Source organism: Macaca thibetana, chromosome X (assembly GCF_024542745.1).
Source record: "Macaca thibetana thibetana isolate TM-01 chromosome X, ASM2454274v1, whole genome shotgun sequence".
NCBI classification, from domain to species: domain Eukaryota; kingdom Metazoa; phylum Chordata; class Mammalia; order Primates; family Cercopithecidae; genus Macaca; species Macaca thibetana.
Window position 1 is genome coordinate 148,285,879 of NC_065598.1, and position 18,823 is coordinate 148,304,701.

Genomic DNA, 18,823 nt, shown 5'->3' on the forward strand with positions numbered 1-18,823 from the left:
GGCGAAGTGGCTGGTGGGGGCTGCTTGCGTGTTCTATTGTGGTGATATAGACATCACATAAAATGTACCACGTTCACCATTTTTAAGTGTGCGGCCCAGGGGCAGAAGCACATTCACGGTGCTGTGCAGCCATCACCACCATCCAGCCGTGGAACTTGTTCATCTTCCTAAACTGAAGCTCTGGCCCCGTTCAACCCCAACTCCCCACCCCCCAGCCCCTGGCACCCACCCTTCCACTGTCCATCCCCTTGGATTTCACAGCTCTCCTATGAGGCGCCCACAGGAGTGGAATCGTATAGTGTTGGCCTCTCTGTGACTGGCTCCTTCTACTGAGTCCAACGTCCTCAAGGGTCAGCCATTTTGAAGCCCGTCTCAGAATGGCCTTACTTTTTAAGGCTGAGTCCTATTCTACAACCTGGATGGCCACATTGTGTTTATCCAGCTGCCTGTCCACGGACATTGCGTTGCATCCACCTTTTGGCTATTGTGAGTAATGTTGCTATGAACTTGAGTGGACAAATATGTTTGTGTCCCTGCTTTCAATTCTTTGGGGCCCACCCCAGCAGTGGGGTGGGTGGGCCCTATGGGAATTCTACTGCTTTCCACAGTGGCTGCACCAAATCTTCCATTCTCTGGTGGTACTTGTTTGAATGAGAGAATTCTGGGCCAGCCCTGGAGCCTCTGAAGGCAGGCAAATGTGTGGTCTCAAGCTTGGCTAGACACACAGATCCCCCAGGGGTTGGGGTGCTTTATATCGTTCTGGTCCTCCCACTTCTGAATGGGAAGCTCTGGACCCAAGACTCTGTATTTGTGAAGTTCCCTGAGTGGTGAGCGGTGCCCACCCAGGTCTGGCATGGGCTGCTGTAGATTAGACTAGAGCGTTGGGCCACCTAGGGGCCAAGAGTGCTGCAGAAGTGCATCCACCCAAAGGCGCAGGCTGAATCGGGCCACCTCCTGGGCTCCTGCCACCTCCAGGGTGTTTCTCTGGGTTCCAGAATCCTCCTTGGCTGGGCCCTTGTTAACAAGGACTTCCAATGCCTGTGTCTTTCTGTGGCACCCAGCGCCGGACAGGCGGTTGCTTCGGCTTTGCACACAACTGCCAGTGGTTCCCCAAGGTGGCCCCTCCAGGGCTGCCCTGCAGGGCAGAGCTTCAGGCAGGTGGGTGCATGCAGGAGTGGGGAGGGGGCACCATGGTGACAGTTATTGTTTTTGCCCAGAGCTGTTCCAGGCATGAGAACCACTTGGCATGTGCACAGATTGTACCAGGAACAGGGGGAGGAAGGAACGGAGCACTGGGGGCCAGTAGGGGGTGGGGGGAAGCCTGTCCCTTTAAATCTGTTTTCTCGGGTTTTATTTCCTTCTCTTTTCCCATCCTCCTCCCTCCACCAGCACAAGTGGAACCGTGAGGGCCCAGGAGCTGCAGCGAAGGTGCCTCTGAAATATTAATGAGGCTGTTCCCTGCCTCAGCTCCTTTCCTCACCCCTCCCTGGCTGCATGCAGGTCTTGTCCTTGGAACCCTCGTTTCCCCTCCCAGGTGGTCACCAAGGTGCGTCAAGCAGAGGGGAGGGGCAGGGGCATGCAGGAAGGAGAGGGCCTGGAGCAAGGGCAGGAAGATGTGAGGAATCAGGGATAAAAGGGCCTCCCAGGTGCACACCGGCCACCAGCATCTCGACCTGCCTAGGATCATGCCAGGCCCAGGAGAGGGCAGGGTGGCTGCCAGACTGGATGCCCTCCTTCCGTGCCCTCTCCCCACCTGCTCCCCAGCTGGTCCAGGAGCCCACCCTGGGCCCGATCAGTGAGGCCTGGGCCACGCCTCTCGCTGTTGCCTTGGCTTGCTCTTCCTCCCTGGGTTCTGCTGGGCCTGGCCTGTGTTCTAGGAGCCTAGAGGTGGAGAGAGATGGGGGACTATTGTTTTAAGGAATCCCCGTAGTGGGTCATGACGCTGAGTGATGGGCCCTTCTGAAAGGCAGGCCCTTGCTTGGTGGGTCTGTACTGGAGGGCGCAGGTGATAGTTAGTCTGCCTCCAGGAGGGCCCACAGTGGAGGGCATGTGCCCAGGTAGGCCCCAGGCCTCCATCTCCTGCCCTTTGCCCCTGAGTTCTGCTTCCTTCTTGCTTCGGGGCCACAGCATCCTGGGCCTGGCTCTGGCATCCAGATGGTCTGAACCCCCAGGGGCCACATGTTCTCATCACTGAGGGTCCGGTGACTACGGAGTGACTCGGGAGCTGGGACTTCCTAGCAGTACATGCCCCACCATCGCTGTGGGGATATATGTCCACACAGACCCCAGAAACTGAAGGGGTGCTCGGCTGGGGTGCAGTGGGGCTGTTTTCAGGAAAGAGAACAGGGTGAATCCCAATGTGTGCATCACCTGAGATCTGGAGGACGGTGGTGGGATCTCGCCCTCCATCTGTCCTCTCCTCCATAAAGGCGGAGCAGGTGGCCAAGTGGAGTGCAGCCTGGGCCTGCTGGGGAGGCTTTGAGAGATGCCATCAGAGTGCCCCAGCAAGGGCGGCCGTGACCCACCTCAAGTCACATGGAAGGCAGACCAGGGCAAGAGCAGGAGCCTTCCTGAGCCTCAGTTTCCCCCTCTGTAAGGCGGGGAGAGTTCTCCTGGTCTTTGTAGGGTGTTTCCAAGGGTGCAATGAAAGAAACATGTCTGTCAAGAGCTGGCATGCAGATGTGGGCTCAAAACTCAGTGTATGCCATGGGGTTCTGAGAGGGGCCCCATGGGAGCGGGGGTGCCCCCTACTTAGACAGTGCCGGGCCTTCTGGAGGATGCTGGGCTGTCCGGGGTCTGGAGGAAGTCCATGGGGGATTAAGCTGGAGGTGCTGGGAGAGCCCCCAAAGCCAGGGAGGGACAACACAGGGGAAAGAGGACCCCTGGGTCTCTGGTTGGGTGGGTTTGAGTCACTGGGTGGGGAGCAGGCACTCTGTTTGAGCCTAGTGGGGAGGCAAGGGTGTCTGGGCCCTGCTGGAGGGAAGAGTCCAGAAGGTGGCTGAATAATGGGCCTGGACTTGGGCCATCCCCTCCAGCAGCCCCTGGAGGAAGCAGCCAGGGACCCCCCTGGCTGTCTCCCACCACGAGGCCAGCCAGTCTGTGCGGGGATGGTGCAAATGCCAGAAGGTGCGAGGCCCCCTCTGTGGAGGTTCTCATTTCAATTAAGCCAGTTAAGGTCAGAAAGATGAAAGAGCACAGAAATGGTATGTTCCCTGCCCTTTTGGTGCCTACAGACCGTTCTCGGCAGCCAGCCCAGGCAGGAAACTCTGTCAGGCCTGCAGAACTGATAGGCCTAGTCACTTCAGTTCTTGGCCATTTCGGCGATGACTGCTGTCTTTATTGGGACTCAGGGAGGCCATCACCCAGGCTTATATAGAACTCAGGAAAGCAGAGTATATGCCATTTGGTCTCTACAGCAGCCAACAGTCACTCTAAACGGGACTTACTTTAACTGATGGATCCTGTCTGCCCTATAGCCTATTGCATTCATGAAGACGATGAGGGTTAGCAGAGCACCCTGACCCCACCCTGTCCTCCAGGATGGAGACTCCGCCTCCCAGGACTCCAAGCTCCTCCTCTGTGGGCCAGGCCCCCATTCACTCATTCCTCCAGGCCCCCGGCCACATGCGGGACTGACCACGTGGTAGACTTCCTGCCGACTCCATACCACGTGTCTCAAAGAGCTTAGGACCTAGCTCGTGGGAGACATGCTCACAGATCATTGCAATGCCAAGCAGAGTGAAATAGGAACGGGTCGTGGGATTATAGACTCAGGCGCAATCAGTTTTGGCTGGGGAACTGGCAGAGACTCCTGGAGAATGTTCCACTTGAATTGTGACTAAGAGGATTCATCGGAGGTCAGCAGGTGGAGCGGGAACAGAGGGCGTGCGGTCAGGGCTCAGAGCTGGCAGGGCTGTGCGGCTGGGGCGGGAGTGGGGCTGGGAGGTGCTCAGAAGGAATCTGGCCTTTTGCTTGATGAGGATGGGAGACTGAAACAGGGGCCCACTGGAGCGATGGTGCCTGAACCAGGAAAAGGGGTGACTCACAGCAGGGTCGTCACGAGTTGCTGGACTGGAGGGAGACCTATGAGGTGGTCCACAGGACATGGAGCTTGCTTGTTGAGGGATGGGGATCCTGCAGTGGGGAGGGCCAGCAGGGCCAGCCGAGGAGAAGGAACTTGGCCCCAGGACCATGGCAGAGGGGAGGACTGCCTCCTTGCCCACTGCCCTCCCCATGAGTCACTGCGGGTCCACTCAGACACAGCCATGGCTGCACCAGTCAGGAGCAGCTGTAGGACCTGCTATGGTTCTGTCTGGGCCACTGCTGTGGCATCAGGGGCAGGGACCGGGTTGGGGAAGACAGAGCTGGCCTTGGGTATGCCCTGGTCAGAGGAGGAAGGATGAGCACGTGCCAGGGGAGGGCCACCAGTCCTCAGTGACCGTGCCACGGGGAACCCCTGCTCTAAGGAACAAGCATTTCTGTCATGGCTGTGTGCCACCCAAGAGCCTACCACACAAGCCATTCACTCTGTCACCCGCTGGGGGCGCAGAGCCTGAACCTGACAGTGGCACCAAGTTGCTACATGGTGGGATTGTTAAGGCACGAGGTGACTGGAGCTCAGGGAGTCAAGGAGAAGGCGCCCTGGCAGGTGCATCGTCCCAAGCAAAGGTCCTGGGGTGGGGAGGGGAGGCTGTCTCGAGAAGATGAGGAGTCCAGGTGACAGCCGAAAGCTGCCATTGCTGCCTTGAGGGGTCAGAAGCGGGACACCCAGCTGTCCTCTGGCTCTGCCACTTCCCCAAGCCAGCCTCAGTTTCCCACGTCACAAAAGCAAGGGCAATTCATCCACACGGCACCTCCAGAAGGAGCCCGCCCCACCTGGGACAGCTTCGCTTGCTGTCCTGGCCCCTCTCCTCGGCTCTCACTCCTTCCAGTCTTTTTCCCCCAGGCCTGTCCCCAGGCGCCTTGCCTCACCTTTGCCCCAGCTGCAACTCTGCAGCTCTTGGCCCTTGGGCCTGCCGTTTTCCCTGTCCCAGCTAGAGAGGGACGGGGTTAGTTGAGACTTGTTGAGCACCTGTCCCAGCACATCAAGCCATTGCCAGGCATGTAGTAGCTGCTCGGTAAATACGTGTCAGGTGACCCACTGCAAGACAGGGCAGGGAGAGGTGGGGAGAGAGGATGGCACAGGCACATGGCCATCATTTTGTCCCCACATCTCCAGAAGTGAAGGCTGCTTCATGTGCAAAGTGTCGTGAGAGTAAACACGCAGGTGTGCATGCTTTTTAAACGTGGGTCACTGTGGATGGACGTTTCATGAAGTATCCACCAGGGCCTCTCCTGAAAATAAGGCCATGGACTTGGCCATGTCTGCTTTGGCTGCCTGAGGGCTTTCTCCCCTTTCTTCAGGGCTCTGGGCCACTAGTTTTCAACAGATGCTTCTGAGCCAGGAGCTTCCCCAGAGACGAGGGGTCAGGGCCCTGCTGAGCCGCCAGGAGGGCTCTTGGCTGAAGTCAAGGCCAGGCCATGTACACTGAGGCCATTTCAGTTCCATGAGGATGTGGCAGGCTTAGCTCGGGCTGGGAAGAAGCAGAGAGAGAGGAGCTGCAGTGGGCCCCGCCAAACACTGTAATGGCTGCAGGAGGGGCAGCCTGGGCACCAGCGGATCCTTGGATCCTTGCCCCGGGGCCAAGGAGAGGGATGACAACTTTGCAATGCTTGGCAGAGGGGGAAGGCAGTGTGGCCAGGGCCATGGCCTTGATGCTTTCAGTGTGGGGAGACCTTAGCCCCTTACTTTGTCACCTGGAGGGAAGAATGACGTGGAGGGGAGTGGGTGGCACCATGCTGTGGGCCGGGACATTGGCAGACTCGCCAGCGACCTGTGGCTGCTTTGGCTTTCTCCGGTGTGCCCGCTCCTCCTCTCCTCCTCAGCCACTCCCTTTATCCCCTCCCTCTTCTCCCTCCCTCCATCCCCCTTTCCCTCCCTCTCTTTGCCCTTCCCTCTTGTCCCTCTCTCCCCTCCCCTGTCTCCCACCCTTCCTCCAGCCCTCTTCCTTTTCTCACCCCTGGCCCCCCAGGTAATCTCAGGGCCACAGAAACCGTGAGCCACTAAGGCCACACCAGAAGACCACCAGGGACTCACAGCATGCCCGCTGCACAGGGCGCATCTTAACTAGGCAAGAGCAGGGAGTGAACCGGAGTGGACAAGCCCAGGACTGGTGGTGGGGCACGGGCAAGACCAGCCACTGATCAGTCCCAGCACACTGCCCTCACTTCAGCGTGGGTTCCCAAATGAATTTGGGGGGCAGTGAGAGCCTCTGCCTCCAGCTATAGCTAGTGTTAGCCACTGCAGGGCCCCGGCAGGAGGCATCGACACTTCCCCTTCCCCACCTGGGCAAGCCCTCCAGTTTCTGGATACCCGTGGTGGGCAAGACCCCGGAGTGATCTGGCTTGTGGGGCCTGGCAGAGCATGAGGGCCACTGGCCCAGCCTGGGAGGTGATTTTTGCACTTCGAGGGTCATGGCACAGACTGAGTGAAGATTTGCAGAGAATATTCTGGAAGATGGGATCTCAGTTGTGTCTCAACCACTCCCCTGGCTTCTTCTCGCCTCTGTCTCCCCAGGTGTCCACGCTTAGCAGCTTTCTCACCACTGCCAAACCTTGCCTGGGCACTGGGACCGTAGGTGGCCGCCTGTCCCCAGCTGTGGCTGAGCCAAGATTGCACTTGTGAGAAGGCCTGACAGGCAGCATGGGCGACATGGCCAATAGTTCCATCGAGTTCCACCCCAAGCCCCAGCAGCAGCGGGATGCCCCCCACGCTGGAGGCTTTGGGTGCACGCTGGCAGAGCTGCGTGCCCTCATGGAGCTGCGAGGGGCCGAGGCACTGCAGAAGATCGAGGAGGCCTACGGGGATGTCAGCGGGCTCTGCCGGAGGTTGAAGACCTCACCCACAGAGGGTAAGTCCCTCTCGGGCTGCGTGCCACCCGGCCCTGCTCCCAGCCTTCAGAGGAGCATCCTGAAGGTGTCATTACCCCCAGGGCTGGCCAGGGTCAAGGGCCACCTGTGCCCCTCCTCTCAGCCATTTCCCTTGAGGAGGAGATGCCCTGGGTAACCTGGGTCCTCAAGGGGGTGTGACCTGACCCCCTCGTCCCCGCACCTCCATAATCAGGAGTTCTCTGCTCTATAGAGTGAGGTTGGGGAGGAGGAGATGGGTACCTCATGGGATGCACACACAGGCGGAATGGGCCCCAAACAGAAATCCTTCCAAGGAACAGGGCAGGGTGGGGAGGAGGAAGACAGCCCCATCTCTATATTTGGAGATTTCCGGTGTGCTCAACCCTGTGTTCAGTTAAGGGAGATCATAACAGAAGGAAGGGGTGCAGGGTGCAAGCCTTCGGAGTTGCGGGTGATCAGGGCCACTCCTGGGAAGAGAGAGGATGGCCTGGGGATGGCACAGAGCCATTTGGCTCTGGCGGGAAGGGGTGGCTGAAGCTGGGGCACGGGAGGCCCAGAGTGCTGATCAGAGGTGGCACTGACTGGCCACAGGCTGTCCCAAAGAGGCACCAGCCCAGGGCAGTGTCGGTCTCACTGCTGAGGGAGGCTCTAGAAAGCCCGGTGAGCACTGTCTAGAAAGATCTGGGGTGGAGGCCTGACTGTCCCCGTGGGAGGCAATGCTCCACCCGGCCTTGTGAGGCCTGCCCAGCCCTGGTTGCTGGGGTCTGCCATGAAGCGGGGACCCCCAGGAGCCAGGCCCAGCCCCAGATTCTAGGAGCCACAGCGTTCTCTGGCCCTGCATGCCTGGCAGGGCTGCTGGGGCTATCCCAGCCTAGTGCCAGGCCTGTGTCCCAGCCAGTGCGGGCTGATTTGATCTGCCACCCGTCTGGGCAACGCCTGGGCCCAACCATCTCCTCTGCTCCCAGCCGCGAGGCTCCTTGGCACCTCCAGCCTCCCACTCTGCCCTCACCCTCAACCCAGAGACTGTTCTCCTGTGGCTCCGGCCTCGGCCCCATCTGTCTGCAGGTGGCACTCAGGCTGCAGGGAGGAGTGGAGATGGAGGATGGGGGCTGCGGGCCAGGTCAGGAACTCTGGGGTCTACCTGGGTCTCCCTAGCTTTGTTCCCTGGAGCTGATGCGCCTATGACATCCTGCCTCGCCGCCGCACACACCCTCGCAGTGCAGCTGCTGCTGGGGCCGATGTCTTTGGCTCCACTCCCGAGCATCTCTTGCCTTCCCTCCTCCTTGCCCAGCCCCCGAGGAGGCTGGGTGGAGGGCCATTTATCCACAAGGGCTCTGGCCTCTCCCAGATCAAAGGAAGCAGATGGGCCTCAGCTGTCTGCTCTTCCCCCTGTCTGCCAGGCCTTGTTAAATATTTAAAATGTCAAGGCTCCTGGGAACCTGCCCGATTCTGCCATGGAGCTCAGGAGTTCTTGCGTGCCTGTGGAGGCAGGGCACGGAGAAGGGCAGGCACACAGGTGGGTGGCTTGGCCTCTGACGGGCTTCCAAGCACCTGGGTCCCCAAGGCCACAGTGCAGGGAGCCGGCCAGGCCTGGATCTGCTGCCCACAGAACGAGCAGCAGAGGACCGGCCCCTCCCCTCTTCAACCCTCAAGGTCCTCGGGCTTGAGCTGTCAGTGCCAGGAGCGGGTGACTCTCTCCCCGCATCCCCTAGCCCAGCCGTGCACCCAGACCTGGTGCTCAGACCCGCCCGCCCCTCAGTCCTCCTCAGACACAAGGGCCTGAGCCACGGGGGCAGCTGGCTTCATTGTGCCCCAAGCCCCATGCCAATCCCCTGACAAGGTGGGCAGACTTGGGGCTGCCCAGGAGGCAGGCACTCCCCCGTGGGGCAGGTGTTTTATGGCGCATGGTGCCTTGCGGGAAGGGAATTTTATCTTCTGGTGGCACACTCGTCAATCCACTGCCCTCCCTGCCTTGGGAGCACTCCAAGAGGATTCCAGAACCCATCCTGGAAACCGCGCTGCTGTTGTCAGGAAACCTGGGTCTCAGGCTGAACTCAGAGTTGGGTTCGCCCGGGAACCTGGCCCCACCCGGTCCCCCTCTGGGCTCCACAGGCAGTACTGGAAAGGAGGGGCGGATTAGCTGGGAGCCGACACGATATGCTCCTAATCCAATTCCGATGGCATCTGGCCTCTGCTCCAGTCAGGCAGCCCATCTGTGTCCATGCCAACTGGCCAGCCCTGCCCCCATGCCCTGGACCTGGACTGCCCTCGGGCCTGCTGGGGAAGCATGTGTTCCTCTTCCCTGTCAATGGGTGCTGTGGTGGGGCAGCCATCAGGACCCCGAGCCCACAGGAAGGCTAAGGCCACAGGGCCAGGCCAAGGGCAGCTGCCTGTGTAGGCCAAGGAGAAACGAGCAAGGCTGCAGCTGCAAGGGCAGATCAAGGCCAAGGGAGAGGCTGATTAGGGTGAGGGAGTTCCTGGGGAATGGGCCAGGGGTCCCGTCTGCTCTCAGGGACAAATTGGGCATGTGAGGTGAGGCAGGCAGGAGGTAGACTTGCATGGAGGCTCCAGGCTAAGGGCAGTGGAGACCCCAGGTGTTTGGGGAGCCTCCTCTGTCCCTCTCCCACCCCAGAAGCCCCGCGATTAGTATGTGCTTGCTCTCAAGTCACTTGGGGGGTCTTGTACTCCCTAGTACTGTCTCCACCTGGCTTAGCTCCTGTAATTCCAGGAGATAGTCCCAGTCCGGAGCGAGATGCACACCCCTCAGTTGGGTCCCTGGTCCCCAGCCCCCTCCCCACCACCCAGGAAATGAGGTCGTGAGTTACCCCCAGGCTCCCGATTGGGGCAGGCTCAGGCCTCAGCAAGAGGCCTTTGGCTCCTGAAGAAACCTGATCCACGGGGAGAGAGGCAGGGACAGCTGCGGCTCTTCTGGGTGGGGAGGATGCCATGTGGCCATCACCCAGCTGGGGCGAATGAGCTGTGGCTTTGCAGGCGACAGCTTCTGTTCCACTGCGGCCAGGGCTACCCCTACCCCTATCCCTCCTCAGAAGCCCCAAGGTTAGCATGTGCCTGTTCTCCAGTCATCTGGGGAGTCTTGTGTGCCTTCCCAGACCCACTGTGAGTGCCCCATGGGCTGGGGCTGGGCTCTCTGGTCATCCGGTCCCTGCAGCAGATGGCAGGCGTAAGCCCAGCTGCCCAGGGCTGGGAGCTGCAAGCTGCTTTCTGTCCACTAGGTGTCAGTGTGGGTCTGGTCATGGCTGCCACAGCACTGGGCGCCGGGTGAGCCCCCGGGAGGGCTCCTCCGCATCAGCGGGGGCTGAGAATCCTGGGGCCAAGGGTGAGGCCAGAGGATGGTGTCATGCCACATGCCTACCCTGGTAGAAAGTGGTTGAGTGGGTGTCCAGGCCTGGATGCCAGTCACACATGTAAGTTTCCTGTACCTTCAGGCCAAGGAAGACTGAGAAGTGAGCATCCTCAAGGATGACAAGTGACAGAATTGGATAGGGACAAGTGGCTCTGATTGTGAAGGCAAAGTCCATTTGGGGCTTCTGAGTGGCTCTGGGTGTCATTCAAGTCGCCATGTAGACGAGCTGTGAGCCCTGGCTGAGGGCTCAAAGTTGGCGCTGGAGCTACATTAGAACCAAGGTGGCTGGGTCCTGAGGGCCCTGTGCTCGCCGGGTCCTGTCGGGCAGCGTAGGTTCTGTCCTGACCTGGGCCACAGGCCAGAGCTCTGACTCATGGTTACAGGGCCCTCTCCACCTCCAGCCTCAGTCGCCTTGTCTGCGCCCTGCAGAGAGCAGCTGATGAGCAGCCCAGGGTGGGCAGTGTCTCCCTGACCCCTGCGAGGCCATGCAGCCCAGAAAAGGCTTGAAGACTTCCCAGTCTCCTCCCTCAGCACCGTGACTCCGGTTTGGCTTCTCCCTGCCTGTTCCCCACCGGGAACCCACTCCCATGCCTCTCTTTCCTCACGCGACACCATTCTTCCTCTTTGGGTCTCTGGACCCAAGAACTTGCATCTCCCACTAACTCTCATGCTCCCTCCCCACTGCTTCTTCCCTGAGAAACTTCTGGAAAGTAGGCCTCCATTCCCTGTCGCCAGCAGTCGCAGGCACCCTGGAGACTCCCGATCCCTTGTCACTGGCCATGCTCATGCCCCAGTCCCTCGGGCCCTGCCCACCCTCTTTGCAGGCTGTTCCTATCCTCACATGTTGGGGTGTGTGACACTGCCAGTCTTTGGGACCGGCTGGCCCTATCTTACAGAGCTGGGGAGCGGGGTGTTGGTGACAAGCCTGCTCAGGGAATTCATAGGCTAGGAGCAAGAGAGGTGTTTCCTGACAGGCACAGAGCCTTGGCCTAGTCTTTGGCATCTGGTGCCATCCCTGCCTCCCCTGATTGGTGGCCCTCCCCATGTCTCCACTAAAGTGCCCTGGACACTTGCTCTCCTCCCCAGGGGACGGTTGGCTGTTCTCTTCTGTCCTGTCTCCTAGCAACCCTTGGCTGTACCTGGCAATACCCTACTGGGTCCCCTCTGTGCCCCCTTGTTGGGTCCTGTCCCCTGCCTTCCGTGCCCCCTCAGCGGTAGTATGGAGGTGGCCAGGATAGCACAGGGACCTGGGACCTGCTGGAGTCCGGGAGCCTCCTGGCCTGTTTTGCCATCTGTGTGTCAGGAGGAGGATGGCTAGGGACTCCCCGTGACAGCAGCCAGAGGGCCGCGTGCTCACTCCCACGTGCACACCCCCAGCGGTCTGCAGAAAGGCTCCTGTCTAGAGGGAGAGCCAGGCGCTGGCCAGACGGCCCCAGAGGGCTGCTGCCACCCAAGGAGCAGTCAAGCAGGGCCACGTAGGAGGCCTGGGACACACAAGGCCGGCCCGTCCCATCCCATCCTCTCCTTCTGTGCTTCCCGGGCACCACGCAGGCCTGGCGGACAACACCAATGACCTGGAGAAGCGCAGGCAGATCTACGGGCAGAACTTCATCCCCCCCAAACAACCCAAGACCTTCCTGCAGCTGGTGTGGGAGGCCCTGCAGGACGTGACCCTCATCATCCTGGAGGTGGCTGCCATCGTCTCTCTGGGCCTCTCGTTCTATGCGCCGCCGGGAGAGGAGAGTGAAGGTAAAGCCCGGGGGCCTGGGCTGGAAGGAGGGGGAGGAATGGGGCTTGAGATGAGAGAGGGTCACAGGATGGTGATGTCTCCTCCACTGCTTCCCTTTTGTCCTTGGCACAGCCTGCGGGAATGTGTCAGGAGGCACAGAAGATGAGGGTGAGGCCGAGGCTGGCTGGATAGAGGGGGCTGCCATCCTGCTGTCTGTCATCTGTGTGGTGCTGGTCACAGCCTTCAATGACTGGAGCAAGGAGAAGCAGTTTCGAGGCCTGCAGAGCCGAATTGAGCAGGAGCAGAAGTTCACGGTCATCCGGAACGGGCAGCTCCTCCAGGTCCCCGTGGCTGCGCTGGTGGTGGGGGACATTGCCCAGGTCAAGTACGGTGAGTGCCCTGGTCTTCACCTACCCTGTCAAGGAAGCTCGGCTTCTGCTTCTGGGGAGGGTGGGCCAGAGGAGACCCCCAGCACAGGTTCTCCCCGGCGGCATGGGTGCCGTCACCTGCAGGAGGCCGGAGGTGGGGGAGGTGGGGGGAGCACCGGGCAGGGCAGAGTGGGAGAGTTTCAGACACAGCAGGCCCCCCAGGAATCAGCTGTCCCCACAGCCTCTGTGGAGGGCTTCCCCCCTACAAAGGATGCAAATGTCCTCGTTCCCCAGAAGGAGGAGGGCTCCCAAGTCCCTTTCCCAGGCGGCCCACGGCACCTGACGGGACCTCCCCTGGGGCAGCTGGGAGGAGGTGGTGGGGAGAAAGGCCTCTGCTTCCCGGTGTTCTAGGCGACTTGCTGCCAGCCGACGGCGTGCTCATCCAGGCCAATGACCTCAAGATCGACGAGAGCTCCCTGACGGGCGAGTCTGACCATGTGCGCAAGTCAGCTGACAAAGATCCCATGCTGCTCTCAGGTGAGGGCCACCCTCCTGGCCAGCATGGCACCAAGGGGCGTCAGCAGCCATGTAGCCCAGCAGGCAGCCTGGACAGGATAATGTCCACCAGGGCCTTCCAGCATAACCATCAGGTTGGGACTCTGAGGACTCCGTCCACCATGAGGCCTGATCGTGGCAGCTCCAGCCACAGGGCGAGGCAGTTGGCTCTCCAGGCCCAGGAGAGTGCTTTGTGTCCTGAATGGGAAGCCCCAAGCAGAGAGGCTTCCGGGGGTCAGCACAGCACTGTGCTTCTCCCAAATCCAGCCCCTCGACAATATCCAGTGGGGCTAGTGTTCCCTTTCTGGAAGGTTTCAACGTAGCCCAGTGTTTATCCCAGTTGGAAACGTAGTGTGAAACGGGACAGGAAGGCTGGAGGCCCTAAGTGGGCCCTGTGGGCCTCGGGGTCCCCTCCAAGCCAGGGAGGAGGCTTCAGCCTAGTTTTAAGGTGGACACAGCCTCTAGCGGCCTGGACGCCGCGTCCCTGCTTCTGGGAGACCCTGGGAGACAAGTTGTGGGCACTGAATATGTCTCCCACTGGGTGGTGCAAATTCCTGTCTCAGTCTCTGTGTTGCTGTTCCAGGCACTCATGTCATGGAAGGTTCTGGAAGAATGGTGGTGACCGCCGTTGGTGTGAACTCACAGACAGGCATCATCTTCACGCTGCTTGGAGCTGGTGGAGAGGAGGAAGAGAAGAAAGATAAGAAAGGTAGCGCAGCAGTGCCGCCAGTCCCTGGCGCTGGTGGGAGCTCCTTCCATGCAGCCCATTCTCTCTTTGCGGGCTGGTGCCACTGGGGGCTCAGGGAGAGCCAGCCCAAGTGGGTGGGAGGCCGGGCCCTCTCTTTTGATTCTCCTTGGAGACTTCTCTTCTGAGGATTTTCCCCCTAAGGGCCGGCAGGCCAAGAGCCCCTCCAGTGCTGTGGACAGGGAGCTTCCCTGAGACCACCATCCCCAAAGGCTTCGGGATCCCATACTTACCTAGGCAGGAATGGGGTCAGAGGGACAGGGGCCACGAGGCAGCCAGGGAAGTGGGGGTCAGAGGTCAGAGGAGGCTGGGACAGGTGAGGGCAGGGCAGCCCACCTGTGGGTGGTGGCCCTGCCCTGGAGCTTACAAAGCTAGGCAAGCCTGAGCCAGGAGGGCCCATTCCTTGCCGTGTGGCTGGAGCTGTCACCATCAGGCCCTGCAGTGGGTAGAGTCCTCAGACCCTCTAACCTGGGGACTATTCAGAGAGGCCCTGATGGACAAGATCAAATTGCTGTCACAGCTCCTTCTGACTGGGCGGCCTTGGTCTGGCCTGGGCTTGCCTTCTGGCCACTCCTGCAGCGAAACCACAGTAGGGAGCTGCACCCACATGGGAAAGCTCTGTTTCCTGCCAGGGACCTCCAGCCAGGGCCCTGGGGCCAGTGCGCGGGGCGTGGGGACGTGGGGCAGGCAGTCAGGGCCCTGGGGAAAAGTCAGCCCTGACCCCAGGAGGCAGCAAGGGAGTACCTGGATGACCCTCTGTGGCCTGGAAGCTTCCACGAGCCCTGCCTTCTGGCAGCCTGGGCCTGTGTCTCCCTGTACCGGCTCTTCTTTGTGGCACCAAGTCCTGTAGGGCTCAGTGCAGTGTCACCCCAGTGAGTGCCCTGGGGGTGCACAGGCAAATGGGCGGCCCTGAGCCTCATCTGGGCTGGGCTGGAGTCCCTAGGCCTCTGTCCTGGGAAGCCCAGCTGCCCCTGCCTGGGCTGCCTCCTCATGCCTTGCACACATTGCCCTCTCCCATCGTCCACAGGAACCCACGCTCCTCTGGAGTCTCCAGCCACCCTTCCCAGGCTGCTCACCTTCTCTGTACCTTAAATGAGAAGTAAATTAAGGGTCTTAAATGAGACCCTCTGTACCTCCCTAACTGTTCCAGGCCTCTCCTTTTTTTTTTTTTTTTTTTTGAAATTGACAAGACTACTTAGCCCCTCCCAGGCCCCACCTGCCCCTCCTCTCCAGCACCCTCAGGCTGTGTTACTTAGGAGTCAGAGCTAGAGGGCTTCCTGGAGGAAGGGAAACCTGAGGGGTCCCTGGAGGGAGAGCAGCAGCTGACCAGTTGGGGAAAGGGTAGCAGCAAGACCAGGGGGCTCCCTGCTCACCCTCCCCGTCTCTCCCGCCCCATCCCCATTGTTTGGTGCAGCCTGCCCAGTACATGCCTAGGATACTTGCCTTCTACCTGCACCCAACCCCCTATTTCTTGTCTCTTGACCTTGACTCCTAAGCACCTTTCTCCAAGTGTGCTTCCCCTCCTCACCTTCCCCCCACTCCTGCCTCTTCTGGCAGGGCCCAGCCCTCCTCTTCCAGCAATACTCATCCCAAGCCTCCCCCTGCCTCCCTCCTCCAGAGGCCTCCCAGGGCTTGTGTGCAGGCTGGGTCTGGAATCCATGCTTCCTTCAGGCCCCCACGGCCCCAAGGCTCTGCTGTCTCCCCTGCTGTGCTGTGCAGTCATCACACTGCCATCTTGTGTCCATGGGGGTCTCCCCTCCCTGCAAGAAGGCCCTCTATGCCCACAGGAACCCTGGGCAAAGAAGGCCTGATCAATGCCCCACCCCTGGCTGAGGGAGAAGCGGTGCTCTCCCTGCTGCCTGGGGACCCCAGATCCCAACCCCAACTGCCTGGGAGCCACCTGGCACCATCTGTGTCCCTGGATGTCCAGTGACATGAGCCATTGGATGGGTGACTGGCCACAAGCCCCTCCTGCCCTAGTTGGTTGGATTCCAGAGCTAGGGCTGGTGCAGATGGGGTCCCCCAGGAAGTTCCTCTAACTGCAGCTCTCAGAAGGGGTGGCTGTGCCACCACCTGAGCCCCTGGATAGGGCCACTTGGGGCCAGCCTGGCCTTCCAGGGCTGCTGGGTGCTAGTGCTCAGGCTGGCACTCCTGTGCAGTAGCCCTGGGTTGACCAATGAATGACCTAAAAGCACCCGGCAGAGTCCTAGAGTCTCATTCCTTTGTCCCTTTAAAACACACTGGGGCCAGGTGCAGTGGCTCATGCCTATAATCCCAACACTTTGAGAGGTCAAGGCGGGTGAATCACTTGAGGTCAGGAGTTCGAGACCAGCCTGGCCAACATGGCAAAACCCCATCTCTATTAAAAATACAGAAATTAGCTGGACGTGGTGGTGTATGCTTGTAGTCCCAGCTACTTGGGAGGCTGAGGCAGGAGGATCACTTAAACCTGGGAGGTGGAGGTTGCAGTGCTCACACACACACACGCACACACACACACACACACTGAGCTAACTGCTAGACGTGACTGCAGGGAAAACCGATCCCTAGGCAAGGGGAGCTGGGTGCTGTCTGCCTGGCTTCCAGGGGTTAGGGGCCATCTAAGTGAACCCCTTGAGCTGGTTTGCAAGGAGCAGACATCCTGACCTGGGGAGGTTCCAGCTTCCAGGAACCTCCCACTGCCAGCTATGTGTGACCCAGGGCCTTTCCAAGGCTGGCTTTAGGGGTTCACTGTAGGGCTGAGCTTAAAGCCCAAGGGGGAGCCCTGGGCAGAGGTCTGGCTCAGGAATGCCAGTGTTCATGGTGACCGTGTGCTGGGAAGTGGTGACGGGGTGAGCCTGGAGAGGACGGGGCATGAAGAAAGTGCTGCGGTGGGCAGTGCTTAGGGTCACCAGCAATCAGGCCCCTCCTCCCCAACCCCTCTGCCACGCGGCCCCCAGGCTGTGCTGTGCATGTGCATGTATGTGCCACACGGTGTCCTCAAGCCTTCGTGTCTGTCATCCCTCTTCCATTGTAGGCAAGCAGCAGGATGGGGCCATGGAGAGTAGCCAGACCAAAGGTAACGGGCGCCGCTGCTTGGGTACCACTAGCTTGGAGCCCTGGGGGTGGGGCTGGTGGAGGGCACAGTGTGGGGGGAGGGTCACCTGCCTCAATGGCAAGAGCAGCACTTGGAGACCAGGTGAGTGGGCTGCACAGTCCCGTCCCAGTGCAGAGGGAGGAGAGAGCACACCCCTGGGGCTGCACAGGGCATCCTGGCCACAGACACTGCTGGCAGCTCAGCCCAGCCACCTAGAGGAGACCTTAGCCCAGCATGAGTGGGCGCCCCGAGTCCACTCTGGCCAGATGAGAAAACTGAGGCCCAGAAGGGCTGACTCGCCTGAAGTTCTGGGTCCCAGTCAGTGTTTCCCAGGCCAGCTTCCTTTCAGCCAAGCCTGTGGACCTGGGAGACAGAGTGGTCCTCTGAGGGCCAGAGGCCCGGCTCTCCTCTCAGCCCCAGACGCCTGGCAGGTGCCGACACCCTAGGGCCAGCGTGTGCCTGGCTGTGAGACGCAGGAAGCAAGAGACAGGGTGGGGGGAGGGGGGAGGAGGCTGGCCGTGGCCCATGGAGGAGAGGAGATATGGGCCAATGCAGCAGCCAGCTCTAGGTGCTGGGAGGCCATGGGGGACAAGGCAGGTCCTGACCCTCAGGAAGGTCACGGGCAGAGATGACCCAGGCAACGCCCAGTATGGAGCTGGGTTTGGGAGGGCACTGGGGGACAGCCCAATGGCTGGAGCCCTGGGTTGAGGAGGTGGCAGCAGGTGGGGCACAAAGCTAGAGGGGACCAGCTGCGTGGGGCAATTGTGTCCTGACGCTACTCGGAAGAGGAGCCATGGCAAATGGCCTCGGGCTGGCAGGTGAGGAGGAGCAGGAGGAGGCAGAGGTGATGGCGGTAGTGCCAAGAGCCCCAGTGGATCGGGGACCAGAGTAGTGAGGGAGAAAGACGAGTCTGCTCTCCCCAGGTCGCTGCGTCGGTCCCTGGGCACAAGAGGGAGGTGGGGTGGCCAGGATTACTCTGGGCTGTGGAGTGGGTGCGACCAGAGCTTGGCAGGGAGGGAGATGAGGAAGTCACAGAAGCAGAGGAGTGGGTAGAGGAGGGAGCCAGAGTGGGGGGCACACCCCCACCATGTCGAGGGCAGCAAGGATGAGGAGCACAGGGCCCACCAGAGAAGAAGGGAGAGGAGCCGTCTGCTCCAGGGGAGAGACAGGGAGGGTGCTGGAGGGACAGATGGAGCCTGAACAGACGCAGGGCTGGCTGGTGGGAGGACAGTGCATGGGGCTCCTGGGCCTCCCTAAGGGAGGTAGGAGGGGGCTCGGACAGCAGTAGGCAGATGAGTCAGCTCAGGGTTCTGGAACATTCCTTGGGCCACAGGCCTCTGCTCTCAGGTATTATTTGGGGCATTCCAGGACTGGTCATCCTGTCTGTGTGCCCAAATTCCTTGTGCTGTGTCTGTCCTCCCTTCTCCCGAGAGAACCATCTCTGTCCCACCTAGAACAGTGCTGGAGCCACCCCACCCACCCCAAGAGGGCTTGAGCTTAGGAGGCGAGAGATGGGAAGTTGATAGACTTGAAATAGGAGAGCTCCACTGAATCCCATCTCCTCTCTATGGTGTGGCATGTCTTACCCCACAAAAGCCCCTTGTAACCCCTTCTCCCCAGCCAGGCACTGACCTTGGCCATGGGGTTCCTCTGTGTGCAGCTAAGAAGCAGGATGGCGCAGTGGCCATGGAGATGCAGCCCCTGAAGAGCGCGGAGGGTGGGGAGATGGAGGAGCGGGAGAAGAAGAAAGCCAACGCACCCAAGAAGGAGAAGTCTGTCCTTCAGGGAAAGCTCACAAAGCTAGCGGTGCAGATCGGGAAAGCAGGTAGGGACAGCAGGAGGTGGCGGGCCCAGGCCATCGACTGGGCGTGGAGGACACTGGGCTCCTGGAGATGAGCCCAGGCTGTGCAGAGCAAGTGGGAAGGAATGTGGCAGGTGAAGTGTGGGCCAGGCAGCCAGGGGCACAGGCCAGGGCCGGCAGTGGCCATCGGGGTCTGGTGCAGCCCTTCCCTAGCGAGCATTAATCCCAAACCCTCAA

The 18,823-nt window shown here is 60.5% G+C and overlaps 2 protein-coding genes across 4 annotated transcripts in view; one reads left to right on the forward strand and one right to left on the reverse strand.

Moving 5' to 3' along the window:
- HAUS7 (HAUS augmin like complex subunit 7) overlaps window positions 1–18,823 on the reverse strand; it is a 143,080-nt gene that overhangs the window by 78,331 nt on the left and 45,926 nt on the right. The gene's annotated exons all lie outside the window — the stretch shown is intronic.
- Window positions 1–18,823, forward strand: part of ATP2B3 (ATPase plasma membrane Ca2+ transporting 3) — a 63,705-nt gene that overhangs the window by 11,823 nt on the left and 33,059 nt on the right. For all 3 annotated transcript variants that reach the window (XM_050775302.1, XM_050775301.1, XM_050775300.1), the window contains exons 2-8: window positions 6,617–6,950; window positions 11,864–12,061; window positions 12,174–12,431; window positions 12,821–12,946; window positions 13,548–13,673; window positions 16,726–16,767; window positions 18,446–18,610. In XM_050775302.1, the coding sequence (XP_050631259.1) occupies window positions 6,743–6,950; window positions 11,864–12,061; window positions 12,174–12,431; window positions 12,821–12,946; window positions 13,548–13,673; window positions 16,726–16,767; window positions 18,446–18,610 (1,123 nt within the window). In that variant the 5' untranslated portion in view covers window positions 6,617–6,742. The remainder of the gene's footprint in view (window positions 1–6,616; window positions 6,951–11,863; window positions 12,062–12,173; window positions 12,432–12,820; window positions 12,947–13,547; window positions 13,674–16,725; window positions 16,768–18,445; window positions 18,611–18,823) is intronic.